This window comes from Protopterus annectens, chromosome 1.part0, assembly GCF_019279795.1.
Source record: "Protopterus annectens isolate FY-2018-M chromosome 1.part0, PAN1.0, whole genome shotgun sequence".
Lineage (NCBI taxonomy): Eukaryota > Metazoa > Chordata > Ceratodontiformes > Protopteridae > Protopterus > Protopterus annectens.
The window spans coordinates 1,084,466,463-1,084,481,701 of NC_056725.1; the positions used below are offsets into that span (position 1 = coordinate 1,084,466,463).

At 37.3% G+C, this 15,239-nt stretch overlaps 1 protein-coding gene across 2 annotated transcripts in view; it reads right to left on the reverse strand.

Annotated features, from left to right (window-relative positions):
- The window catches only part of GRIK2 (glutamate ionotropic receptor kainate type subunit 2), a 3,358,677-nt gene that overhangs the window by 1,445,727 nt on the left and 1,897,711 nt on the right, over nucleotides 1–15,239 (reverse strand). For both annotated transcript variants that reach the window (XM_044064973.1, XM_044064981.1), the window contains exon 9: nucleotides 3,834–3,941. In XM_044064973.1, coding sequence (XP_043920908.1) covers nucleotides 3,834–3,941 — 108 coding nt within the window. The remainder of the gene's footprint in view (nucleotides 1–3,833; nucleotides 3,942–15,239) is intronic.

The window sequence follows — 15,239 nt, forward strand, 5'->3', positions numbered from 1 at the left end:
ATGACTGATAGCATTAAAGAAAAGGGACTGCATACATGCACCTGCCTTAAGATATTGTTGGTTTGATCACCTCTGTAATATGTATACAATGCACCATTACACATCTGCATTACATTCCACAGTGTATGTTCATATGGAGCTTGAAAGTTGGCTGGCAGTTGGCTTAAAGGTTTAAGGAGCTGTTTCCTGTGGTCTAGTGGTGCAAGGTTTGATTCCCTCAGCTTCTACTGTCTAACTGTCTGACTCTGAGCAAGTCATTTAACCAGACACCACTGCCAGGCTGAGTCTGAAAAGTGTCTGTTGAAATCAATGCTTTGTCTCAGAAAACAAATGCAAATAAAAAACTTAGACACAGATAGCATTCTGCCCTGTGCTTACAGCATCCTTGTACTGTGTGCACTTCATATGTAAGCAATCGGCTTCCTTACACAATATCATGGACGTAATTCCTTGAACATCAGTAGCTTGCAGAAAAAAAAAAGATGAATAGTATAGGGCCAAACACTTTTCTTCATAGGAAACTATTGCCAGAGTGATTTCTAATTGTGTGCCAGTGATGATTCCAAGGGGGATTTCTCCCCTCATTGAGGAAGTGAGACTTCAGCCTGGAATATGTATAAGTTTGGGGGGGGGGGGGCTTATCCTCCTGCAAAAAACAAGAAAAAAATCATTTTTTATCATCTTCATTTTTAGGCATTTTCTTTCTCTCACTCGGTTGAAGCATCAGCTTTTAGAAAGTCAGCATTTCGTAGTGGAATCTCAGCAATTAGTACTCCTGGAAGCCTTCATTTACATTCTTTGGTTATGTTTCCTATTCTTAGTTGCAGTTACCTTTCCCCTGTAGTTTTTTGTTGTTTACAGCTCTCATCCCACATGTGGTTGACCAATCCCTTCGGTATTTGTACTTAAGTTGCTGCTGTGCATACATTCTAGTTGTACCATGGTGAAACATAACAGCATGTTTCAGAATTCATATACTTCAGTTATTGTACCCAAGCATAGTGAATGACTATATTCTCTTCCTCTGTGTTGCATCTTATCCTAGTTTGTCATATTTTCCTTGACAGTGTCCATCTTATATCTGCATGTTCACTTTTCTTGTTTCCCAGCCATACGTGTCATGCCCACCTCTGTTTGTTGTATTTGTTCAGCACATTTATTGCTGTTTCCTTCTCAGCAGATGTGTATATGAATCCAATATTTTCCTTTGCATTTCCTCCTCATCGCAGCTCAAAAACTAAAACGTGGAGCCTCACTTTACTAAAATAAAGATACCCCATGCTTCCCCTTGCAACACCTTTCATATTTCCTATCAACCAGCTTTTGCACTGACCATGTGCATCAGAGTGTACTCCCTTACAATTATTCTTGGATGCACCATTTTTTAATGCTAGTCAGTTCTGATTTCATAGTACATGATCTTTTGTGGGGTTTGTGTCATACCTTGTCATAATATTCAGGACACGCTTGTACATTTCTGAGAACTTTAATCGTGCTCGACATATATTTCCACACAGAAAATGTGTTTACTTTCCCCTCTCTTAGGTTACATATATTTCTAAGGGGTATGTTGATGGTGATGTTTCCCCAGTGGGAGTATCCTTTTAGGTTTTGTGAATTTTGCTTTTATTACTCAGTCTGTCTGGTCTGCAATACTTCCAACTTTACAGCATTCTGGTCTTTTTATGTATTCATTTTTAAACCTTGTGAAATCGAGCCCTAACTCTCATTGGGATTCTCTGGTGATGAGGGATCTGAAGCATTCTATATAAATACATGTTACTTTGTGTTAACCAAGTTTGGGACTTAATCTCAGCATCTGCAGTAGTGTGTTCCTTACTACAGGAAAAAAATACAAAAAATGTAGTCAATGTCTTTCGCTTGAATACTAACACATCAGTTATGCAAATTTTAACCATTCCTAAAACAAGATTACAAACCACAAAAGTAACAACTACTTGTGTCCCACTGAATATATGTTTTCCAATCACTGAGTTTGTTCACTTCACTAAAACTCTTCTATTTGCATAAAATTATTTTTTTCTCTTTGAGCGCAATATAATTCAATTTTCCCTTGTGATTCTTGACAGTCGACAATTTAGAAGCGAAAGTGGATTGTATAAATATGCTTTCAAATCTAAATCTCTTAACTATGTAGTCACAGTTATTGCATAGTATATTTAACCTTCTCTCAAAACACAGATGTTAAAATGAAATAAATACAGGTAGAGCACTATGGAAATACACTTGCCTCTTTTTCATATGTGTGCAAAAACAGGATGTGCCTTTTCTCTGAGTAATGCTGACATCAGGGTTGATTGCAATAACTAGAAATAATTATAATAAACAATGACAGGTGGGGTTACAGCACTGACATGAGAGGGGTGGGGCTAAACCCTAAAATAAACCACAGATGTGAACTGTTATCTTGTAATTGTAATGTTGGATATACATGAAGAAATCTTCTACTGAGTGGGAGACTAGTATTGTGCATGTTTGCATATGCATATATGCACGTGTTTTTGTGCCTGTATGTCTCAGTTTCCTATGTGTGTCTGAGCATATGCACATGTGTACAGGTGTGCTTGTCTTGCTCTGTCATTGTGCACAGATATAGATATAGATATAGATATAGATATAGATATAGATATAGATATGCGCATGCGCATGCACACATACACACACACACACACACACACACACACACACACACACACACACACACACACACACGCCTATATATGTATAGGCATAGATACAGATACACACATGCACACACACAGTATGTATCATACATCACTATATCATGAAAAGCAAAATATACAGTAAATGGACATAAGTACAAAGAAGATTAACTATAAAGCCAGTTGTACCTCTGTTCTAGTTCTGTATTCTTTCATTTTTTCTTAAAATAACACATTTTTGAAGATTTGTAAGTGTACTTTAATATTTTTTTCCTGTTCTAAACTACATTTTATCATGAATATTAAAGATGCATGTATGACAAGCAAAAGCTGGTGAACAGAATATGTCTAGTAAGCAACAGCCTAAAAAATAATTGTTGCAGTGGTATGTCTTTAATAAAACCTGCAGCCTAAGTAATAATCATTGGAGTGGTATGTCTTTAATAAAACCTGAAACCTAAATCCACTAGCAAAGAAAAACAAAATGAATTCAGGACAAAGTGGTGAATAAACAGCATATACTGACATACTCTTTAGAAATTGAAATGCTTCTTTCTAATATACTGCCTATAATTACTTGCACACCAATGTAATGTGAACAGGTTAAACCGTTGTTAGGAATTCCATTGTCTGTAAAACCCTGCTATGTATTTAATGACAGATTCTTAAATTACTGCATAGTAGCTTGGTTACTTGGCAAAGAAAACAACAAGTTACTATCCTGTGCTATGCAAGGAGAAAAACACTTGGTGAATTTCGATGAGAAACATATTGTGTATTGTGGCAAATAAATTATTTTCTAATTACAATGCAAATGAGTTTCTGGATCTCATCTTTGCAGTTTGCAGTGTTTAGCTGTGTGCCGGTATAAACTCATTGCAGAAAACAACATACTTAAGTAGCCGTAAGGAATGTTTTTACCTGTACTTCATAATTGCATGTCAGCTCTTTAATTCAGCCATCATAAACCTAAGGGTTCTTATGGGGTTATTTATTAAACTGTAAATTATTCATAACACTGCAAATGTGAATACAAACTCGGTGCAATTTGATTATGTCACATGGTATAAATAATAGAGCTCTATCAGCATGGGAAAAGGAAACAGAAATGTTTTTCCAGTAAAGAAACATTATGAAAATATGAAATACCTTTTCAAGTCCTTCTTCCTTGAGGCTGATCACATCTAAATCAAAATCTGTTCTTAAGCCATTAGTTTTGTTGAAAGCTATCCGACCTGTAAGGCCTTCCCAGTGGGCCTAGAAGAGAAGAGAAGAACAAATAATTTTCATAACTAAGAAGTAAAAAAGACAAAAATTGAACAAATTAATTTCTGCCAAAGCATAAAGTTTACTTATTACTTTTCACTTATTTACCTTGTAGCTATTAGTACAGCCTGATTCTTTTTTATGCAGATTAAATTTTGAATGTTCAGGTCTGTGACACCCTCTCTAATGAAATAGCAATTTCTTTTATTTCACTATTGCTGTTTTGGGCTTTCAATGAACTTAAAGACATGCAGGTAGGTGCGTGCATGTGTGGGTGTGCCTTCCTTGAAGGCTGGGCGCTGGGCTGGCAACTCAACACCATAAATATTCACTGTCAATCATTAGCGGAACGGAGTTCCACTGTGGCAACCCATAACCGGGAAAAGACGAAAGACAGTTTATTGCTGTTTTGGGCTTTTGTTTTAGCTAATAAGAAGATACAATGCATGCTGTAATCTGAAGGACCTATGCACCTTAATCTAATATTATTTCATCTTGCTCTGTTTTAAAATTTCCTTTTTCTTACAGGGCTGCACACATGATAGTTTCTTGCAATACTCTATTTTTTCACCTGTTTATATAAATCAACAGTAAAACAGCATCATGTATAAAGGAACCTAATTTTCGATAAAAAGAACACAACTTAGTTTGAGTTCATAGTTACATGCTTAGTCATAGATTCAGTGGAATGAATGGTGGAAGTCAGTTTTCTATATTCAGTCAGTAACAACCAAATGAAACATGCTGTTATGTTTTTTACCAAAATGATGACACCGTAACATGTCATTGTGTCATAGAAACAAATTTAGTCTTAAGGAGCTGAGGAATAACATAATTTAAGCTTTTCTGATGCAGATTTAACTCTAATAATGAGTTCAATCATTTTCAGTCAATGGGCAGCTCTCTGTATGCTTTCAGACCTTGCATTGACACATCTGGGACATGTGGCTTAGACAACACATGTGGCTTAGACAACACACTTGTACCATTTGTTACTAGGTGCTGAAGATAACTTTGTAGAGATGGCTTATATTTTTCATTATGAGAAAGAGTTTGACGATAAAACCAAGCCTTTGGGTCCTGCCACAGTGCTAATTGCCCCTTTTGAAATTGCATCAAGACAGTAACACCTGCAACTTGAGAGCACTGCTGTTCCCAACACACCGATTCTGAGGATTAGAGTCGGATCACTTCAAAGCTAGGGAAGAGTTTTGTGTTTGACTATTAACTGCTTCCTGATGGAGATGTACAAGTTATACATAAATAATGTAGATTATTGAAGAAACTGCTAGTCTGACAAAGTATGCATGCAAGATCAGAACAGGTGTGGACAAAGGCATTGTATTGTGCCTGCAGACAAAAAATATTAGAAACATTCTGACAAGCAACAAGTACTGAAGTCCATGAGTACATTTGTAATGTGCTCCAGGGAATAGTGATGCTATTACAGGTTGCATTGGCTCTTTTTAAATGAGATTTGCCACTGCATAATGCTTTAGCCATTATGGTTCAGCAGGACACTGTGACTGGATTTTGTTGCATTCAGCTTTCTCCAAATTGCAGCTAAACATTTTGTGCCAAATTTAAAGCTGTATAAAATGTTATTGGGGAAGGGGTCAGTGCAAGGAAGGCATTTCGACCCAGGTTAAAAATTGGGCAGGGTGATAGGCAATGAAATCATGACTCTAAGCATGAGCAGCTGTTGTGTAAAATACAACAGGGAATATGGGGGTATCTTAGCAGTGGGGAAGGAGTCTAATAGGAGAAGACTAATTATATATGGCAAAAGGAAGAAAGGGGCAAAATGCAGGTGACTGATTTGTGTGGCAGTAAGAGAAAGGAAGTGTAGACTGAAAGAGGGCTAAACATTTCATGATCTGCTATAATTCTGGTTACGAGTGAAACAACTAATCAGCTGGGGCACTGAGCACTTAGAGGACAGAAAGAAGGAAAACTGGAAAACAGAAAAGGGTGTTGAGGCAACAGTACACATGGTAGGACGAACAATGTAAGCAGTATATGAGGATCCCAAGAAGCTGGGCTAGTTAGGTACAGGGTGAGAGTATAAGAAGAAAATAAAATTAAACATTATTTAATTATTTTATGTGTTGTAGTAGTGCAAGGGGAAGGAGAGCAAAATGGCTAACCAAAAGAGCAGATATAATATTAAAGTTATAGATTAGAGAAACCAGATGACACTGCAACTGATGTAAGCCAGAGTGCTATATAAAAGTGGAAATTGAGTTAATTGAAAAACAACCAAAATTTGATGGGTTTACAAAAAAAGTAGGTAGGCAAGAACGTAAAATGCTATAGATAATGTCCAGGTTAGATAAAGTGAGTTTAAAATTAGATGACCTGGAAAACAGCTCCTAAAGTACAACTTTTGGAGAACAGAAGTGATGAAACAAATGGTAGGGGAACACCTACATTTGTACAGGATTAGGACACTGAACTTGTCAAGAAAAGTGATGTTTGGATCTACAAGTTGCAAGGCACATGGGGTAGACAGCCAAACTGTGGTCTAAACACAGGGACACACACAAAGTTGAGAAGAGGTGCTGCTATCAAATGAGCGAGTTTGAGCGGGTCCTGAGACTGGCTGCCTGGAAGGCAATCAGGTAATGAAGTGTGTGAAGTTGAAGTATGTTGAGGATTTCAGCAAGAAGTATACATGGCTCCAGTGAAATTATACTTAGAGCACGAGAGGGGCTATAGACTGTCTGGTATAACTAATCAAGTGATAGGGAAGACATACTAATAACATATTAGAGAGGAAGGCATATGGTCTTAGTGTTAGAACAATGAGGGATATTAATACACTGTGGCAAAGAACAGTCTCAGAAGATGAAGGAATAGGGACGCTGAAGGAAATGGTATAATGAAGAAGTAAAGTGGGTGCAGGTACATAGAAGTTTAGCAGAAAACATCATACAAATGCTAGATTGAGCTCTAAGCCCATGGAGGATTTCAAAAGACACATGTAAAAAGTATTGACAATTTCAATGTTAGCTTATTCATTTTTACATCACAGAGTTATATTTTATAAATAAAAACTCAGGAGATGAATGCCTTTTGTTTTGGATAAATATAGATTATATATGTTTAAACTGTATACTTCATGCTTATGTTTAAGATATCTGTTTTGGAGGGTAGAAGAATTATACATTAATAATGTCATGGGTTAGTTCTTGGATGAGTCTACTAAGCATGGGTGAACAAAAAACTTACGTAAATCTGTTTAGGCTGTATATATTCAGTGTTAAGTTATTAAGTTTAAAACATGTAAAATAAATTTTCAGTTTGTGAAATATTATGCATGTGAACAATCGCATTATATGTGTAAATTATGAAAATAAAAGCCACTCAATCTGAAAAAGCTGCACTGTGCTACGAATTTAATGTTTCATATGTGTGTGTGTGTGTGTGTGTGTGTGTGTGTGTGTGTGTGTGTGTGTGCGTGTGTGAGTGTGTGCTTGTGTGTGTGTGTGTGTGTCCAACAAAAAAACAAACAACACAAGCAGCTTAACTAATTACTTCAAACACACACACAATGCACTTAACACCACACTAAAAACACAAAATTTTAAATTTTCTATTTTAATGATGTTAAGCTGTCAACATTGGAAAAAATGGATTGATTGTAATATGAAAAAATCTTATGCCTGGGGCAGGTGCTCCTTTCATCGCACCCTAGTTATATCTGTGTGTGTGTGTGTGTGTGTGTGTGTGTGTGTGTGTGTGTGTGTGTGTGTGTGTGTGTGCGTGTGTGTGCGTGTGTGTGTGTGTGTGTTGTGTGTGTGTGTGTGTGTGTGTGCATGTGTCTGTGTCGTGTGTGTGTGTGTGTGTGTGTGTGTGTGTGTGTGCGTGTGTGCGTGTGTGCATGTGTGCGTGTGTGCGTGTGTGTGTGTGTGTGTGTGTGTGTGTGTGTGTGTGTGTGTGTATGTGTAGATATAGAAATAGATATTGATAAAGATATAGACATAAATATAGCTATAAGTATATATGCAGTAAACAAAAGATTCAGCGTGAGAAAGATCATATTGGAATCATACTAGAGGTGTGAAGCCTGGGAGGAGGGGCTGAGAATCAAGGGGTAAAGAGAGAAATCATAGTAGGAGAGTTAGAAGGTAGAGTAAAATGCTACCCAGGGAGCAATATCCAAGTGGCTATTAGGGGGGTTAACTGGTAATGACTTTGACTTATCATGTGTGGGGGACAGGGAGCACTGGTACACTTTAGTGGCATGTCCACAGACTCTCGGGATCCAGTTCCTATAGAGCGAGGAATACACAAGGGGTAATGGAGGTTGGAGGGTAGGTAGGGAGATGTAATATTTCCAGTGTGAAAAATCCAAAAAAGAGAGCACTCCTGATGCAACTAACTGTTCAAATGCTCTGTTCAGGTAAATGCCCGTGAGTGAATGTACTGTTTATTGCTTACAGGCTCCATCTAGTGAGCGCATGTGTTATAAAATGTGTTTAAATGTTCAAAAGTGTAATATATGTTAAAGGTACAATTGTTGCAGGGTAAGGTGACTGTATAGGTGTCTGATAGGGTTAAAGGCTGGAGTTAGTCTGGAAAAGTACTAACAGTTATATCCTTTACAAGGTACAGTCCGTTTTCTACTGCTCCCTCCCTGAAAGGTGCACTATGATAGACGAACCCTGTGCAAGTAAAAAATAAAAGAAAATCCTCTGCTTGTCCCTACATACCAAAAGAATGGCAAGGTTACTCTCTATCTAGTTTTTCACTTAAAAGCTTGATGAACTGGGTCTAAAGCACTGCCAGTCAGTCCCTAAAGTCCCTTAAATCTAATACTTACCCTTAAAATTGGCTAACTGAAAGAATATGTACTAAAAGAAACTAAACATTCCCGAAAGTTGTTACATTGTAAGCAAAACTTCTTACCTTGCAAGCTAAGGCTCTAGCTATCTTGTGGGCTGGCTAAAGACCTATATTCACCAAAATCCAAACTAAAGAAAAATGAGCCGAACAGAAGAAGGCGCTCCTATACACAAACCACTTTATTCACGATAATCCAGAAAGAACAGTCTTGAAGTGTGCAGAATACACATACACTTTTCATCGCTTTAGGTTGCAGCAACTTCCTCAGAAGACAAAATACTGTTATTAATGGTGTGTTTAAATAGTAAATGTAAAAACAATTATAGACTCATTAATTGGTTAATTAATTACACCCAGTTTTCTTCACTATTAAAGTCAGTTCAAATGGTAAGGAAAGAAGCAAGACTTACTTACAGTTTTATTACTTGTTTTAATCTGGATGCATTTGATATTAAAAATATTTTAAATAAGAATTGGCATCTCTTGGTTTCGGACAGTAGCTTTAGAGATTTATTACCAGATAAACCTAAATTAGTTTATAGGAGAAGCCAGAATTTTAAGGAAATTTTACAGTGTAAGAAGTCTAATTTTAAACCTAATGGAGGCATGTTTAAATGTAATATGTGTAATTATTGTAAATTTATTGAAGAAGGCAACACTTTTAAAGTAAGGAATCAAACCTACAGAATAAGAGAAAAATTTAATTGCAGTAGTCGCCAAGTGGTTTACATGGCAAAGTGCGAAAAGTGTGCAGCCTTCTACATAGGGAAAACAGATAGGAGACTACATGAGAGAATATATGAACACATTTACAGTATTAATAGAATTAAATTGGATAATGCCTTGGCCAGACACTGCCACCTTAACGAAGGCCATTCTTTTAAATTTAAGAACATTGACCAAGTAACACTTGATCCTAGGTGCCCCTATGAACCACTAAAACTTGAACGGAAAGAATTAATTTGGCAACTTACAACAAATGCCAACCAACCCCCTGGTATCAATGAGATGTCATCCATCAAATGTATCTTAAGACTAAAAAATTTGGAAAGGTAACATCAACACACTAACATATACAATAGTGAGTATATTTATTATGCATTAATTATATATAAATTAAATTAAATACGTTTGAAATATAATAGATAATAATTGATATGAATACTGCATTTATAGTAGTAGATCAATGTTATGATGTATTAATATGGTACTACATTCTAGTATTACACCAATGATACACTAATGATTTTCATATATACATTAGTATAGCTATCTATGAGAGATATTTATTATAACATTTCAATTTATTTACATTTATATACATATTTTTATTATTTTTATTATATTTATTACACTTACTTTTTATATTTATATATTTATATACTTATAGGTGCATATATTTATTATATTGTTTATTAGTGTGGTTTGATGAGGACTACATTTGATACTTTTATTAAATATATTTATATTTTAATATTTTAACAAAACTACTCATTTTAATGATAAAACTGTTGCACTACCTGATAATACAATACTTAAATATAGGTGATTTTAACATTAAGTTGTACTTATTCTGGTATGACTGGCTTAGAGTGTAATTATCCGAAGTAACTTTAAGCCAGTTTTTTAGTAGTATTTTAAAAATGCAAATATTGGAATAATTAACCCTTTGTTTCTCCTTTGTTTGCTTTTTATGTTTTTATGTATTATTTCCACTGTAAAAGCTTGAAGTAATTGGTTCCCCTTATTAGTTTGGCGTAAAGACAAAATTTATGCAAAATTTATGCACTTTTTGTTTTCAAAGTGTTTTTAAATGTTGTTTTAATAATGCCTTTTTCTTAGAGCTTAGGAATTGCCTTGGTTTTTAAATTTACTTGACTAATAGTGACGAAAACTGGGTGTAATTAATTAACCAATTAATGAGTCTATAATTGTTTTTACATTTACTATTTAAACACACCATTAATAACAGTATTTTGTCTTCTGAGGAAGTTGCTGCAACCTAAAGCGACGAAAAGTGTATGTGTATTCTGCACACTTCAAGACTGTTCTTTCTGGATTATCGTGAATAAAGTGGTTTGTGTATAGGAGCGCCTTCTTCTGTTCGGCTCATTTTTCCTTAAAGACCTATATTCCTCCAGGCAATAACACTACATCCTAGAAGACATACTTCACTGGTTAACCAACACCTACCCCCAGGAAACCATTGTGCTTGGAGATTTCAATATAGACTGGAACTCATACTCCTTAGAATCCCCATACACTCATATACATCTATATGGGTTTACAGAAATTATATCCTCCCCCACTAGGATCAGTAAAATAAAAAAGAAAGCATCTTAGACTGGATACTTATCAATAGTCATCCCCATATGTATAAAGGTGGGACCTTCCCTGATGACCTCAGTGATCACTCTCTAACCTATATCATCAGATATAAAACTGATGATCCCACCAGCCTATTCACAAAACAATTAGAAACAATAAGAACTTCAATCCCGCCAACTTCCAAAATGAACTAAAAGCATGTAACTGGTTAATCCTAAAATGTCTGCCACTTGATGACGCAGTAGTATTCTTTAATACTACATGTCTTTCCATACTTGACTCACATGCCCCCGCATGTACCATTAGAACTAAAACAAAATCTGCACCATGGCTTACAAAGGATACCAAAGCAAAGATCAAACTTAGAAGTAAAATATGGGCCATCTGGCATGACACCAAATCCCCTCTAGACCAACTGAGATATCGGCAGCTTTGTAATGACACAAAGAAAATCCATTCTGCTAGACAAAAAAAACTACTATTATAATCTTCTACAAAGACATTAAAATAAACCTCAAAAGTTTGGTGCAGGTATAAATAAACTCCTCCATTCAGGACAATCCGCCACTCCTACCCCTTCCACTTCTACCCATAAATCTCCAGAAGAGATTGCCAACACATTTAACAGCTTTTTACTGAGACTGTCCAGAACCTTGCTAGCCAGCTAACACCCACAAGCACTAATTCTATCTTAACCTTACCCATTACCCATCTCCCCTTAAGTTCCAACCAGTCACTATCTCACTTATCCGATCCCTGCTTAAAAAACTAAAACCGACCACCCTATCTGCAGATATTCTACCTGCAGAGTACCTACAAAAAGCTGCAGATGTCATAGCTTATCCAGTCTCAATCTTGATCAATAGAACCATATCTGAAGCCTCCATCCCCTCCATTTGGAAAATGTCCCATGTCATACCACTCCACAAAGATGGCAATTCCACAGAGCTATCAAATTATAGACCCGTTGCCATAATTTCACCACTGGCAAAATAATGGAGGAATGTATTTATAAACAACTCTTGCATTCACAACAATCTGCTGGCTAACTCTCAGCATGGCTTTAGGCCACACCATAGTACCTCCTCTGCCCTCCTCTCTTTTTCCAGTGTCATAAATCATAACTGTAATAACAACAAACTGTCCTCAGACTTATTCCTCGACCTATCCAAAGCCTTTGATATGTCAACCACCAATTACTCACTGCCACTTTGAAATCCATTACCTTGAATAACCATGCCATTCAATGGTTTCAATCCTATCTGAATGGCAGACAACAGGCTGTCCTATGGTAGGGAAATTTATCTACTCTACTACTCCTCACCCTTGGAGTTCCCCAGGTCTCTATCTTAGGACGTCTTCTCTTTTCAATATTTATTAATGACCTTTACTCTGCCATTCCAGATGCTACATGCATACAATACATAGACGATTCCATGTTGATCTGTGCAGCATCGACCCCATCTGACCTGCATACGCTATCCCAGAAAACATTTAACACAGTTGAGAACTGGCTCTCATGCCGTCGTTTGTTCTTTAACCCTAAAAAAAAACAAACTACTACTTTTCTCCCCCACTTACAAGTCAGCACCACTTTCCTTTATGATTTCCTCTGATAATGGAACTGTTATTTCTCCAGATAACCATACTAAACTCTTAGGGGTAACTACTGATAATAACCTTAAATTTGATGTGCATATCAATCAAACCATTAAAACCATTAATAAAAAACTGGGCTTCCTTTATAAAAATAAACCTTTCCTTACCCCACTAGCAAGGACTGCCGTTGCCTGCACTCATCTTCTCTCCAGCCTTTTCTATGCCTCCTACATTTTTACTAACTTGAACAAATCTAAACTCTGCAAACTCTCAAGCTGTTATAATGGCATTGCTAGATTTGACACTGGCTCTTCTTACAGAACTCACCACTGTCAAAACCTTAAACCTCTAGGATGGCTAGAATTGACTAGCTCACTTCAGTACAATCAACGTGTAGTAGCCCACAAAATTCTCAACCAACCAGATAATAGCCCTGCACTTTTCAAAACATCATTTATCCCTACAGGAACACTAGGCTACTGTGAATTCAAACACTCAAAATTAACAACTCAGCTGGTGACTCCTAGTTTTCTAACTCAGTAGGCAAAATTTGGAATTCACTTCCAACTGACCTAACACTAGAACCATCACTAAACCAATTCAAGAAAAATCTCAAAAAGTATTCAGTTCAAATGACAAATTCACCACCGTAACAGGAACAAGCAAGCAAAAACTGAGGGTAATGTTAGTCAATGCTAGAAGTCTAAATCTCAAAATCCACTCACTCGAGGTACTTCATAAAATGGAGAGCATCAATATCTGTGCAGTGACTGAGACCGGGTTCAAGGCTCTAGAGAGCACCCCTGCATTACCAGGCTATAACTCATACCATACGTTTTGGCCATCTAACATGGACCAGAACACCAAAGGCAGAGGGCAGAGGTGTGTCCATATTCATTAAGGATATCAACACCTCCAGGCTAGTTGCACAGCATAATGCATCCGAGGTTATCCAAGTGAAACTAAGTCTGGGCAAAACTGCAATCCAAACTGTAGCTTGCTACAGATCCCCCACCATGCCCCAGGATTCCCACTCCTCTTTTCTTGATATACTAGAAAACATTAGAGTTCAACCAAACACCCTAATAATGGGCGATTTCAACCACTCCATCATTAACTGGGAAAACTACTCATGTACCAACTCCTTCACTCAACACTTTCTGGAATTCATAAATTCCAATGCCCTGGATCAACTTATCCACACCCCCACCAGGGGCAACAATATCCTAGACCTAGTCAATTCCAACATGATTGACCGGTGTTCCACACCTGAAGTTAACTTCTCGTTGGTCATATCCAACCATATGCTAATCACCCTAGAGATCTGCATCCCACCCCCACCCACCATTAAAGAAACCATGGTAAAAAATGCCTCCAAAGCCAACTTCATGCTTCTTAAGACAGAAGTGCCGAACTTCATGAAACCAATGCAGATGGACAATACAGTTACAACTGCTGAATCCTACACAGATGCACTCTATAAGCACTTACACAAGTGCATGGATCTTGCTATCCCAAAACAGAACCAAGATGCTATCCTCCAAAAAAAGGAAGCCAATCTGGTGGTCCTCTGCCATAAACAAACTCTACAACAGAAGGAAGAAACTGTTTCAAAAGAGAGTAAAATCTCATGAGTGGAGGAGCTTCCTGGTCAGCCTCAGTAAGAAGCTGAGATCCCTTATATAATCCTCCAAAGCTAGCTACAAAAACAAAATTGCCACTGATTCTAAGGGCAACCGCAAAGCATTCTATAGATATGTCAAGAATCTCAATGGCAAAACCCAGACCTGCTCTGAGTTACAGCACAACGGCATGAAAATTACACAACCAGCTGATATTGCCAACATCCTGGCAGATAGGTTCAGTGCTAACTTTACCCCCTCTCACCCCCTAAAGGGCCCATATCTATACAGGAAGAATGCAGAATCTCTGTAATCACATCTATGCAGGTAAAAGCTGCACTCTCTAAAACCAGAAACACAGCATCCATGGGACTGGACAACATCCCAGACTGCATTTTAGACAAACTTCAGAATGAACTGGCTGTCCACATAAGCACCATATTCAATCATAGTCTCACATCAGGCTTTGTGCCCACTGAATGGCACACAGCAACAGTTATCCCAATCCACAAAGGGAGAGCCACCACTGATCCTGGGAACTATTGCCCTTATTAGCCTGATGAGCCTGGTCTGCAAGGCCATGGAAAAACATCATCATGGAACTCATAAACAAAGACATTGGTAACCTTGAAACTCTGGACCCTACCCAGTTCAGGTTTGGGAAACGCAGATCATGCATTCTGAACCTGATCGACTTCTTTGAGGCAGTCACCAAAGCCATAGATGAGGGTAATGTGGTTCACACAGCATATCTTGACCTCATCAAGGCATTCAATGCCATTTTCCTTTCTGGAATTATAACTAAACTCACTAAACTAGGTATAAATCCCTATGTCACAAGATGGGTTACTGACTGGCTCACTGACAGAAGCCACACTGTAAATGTTTCAGA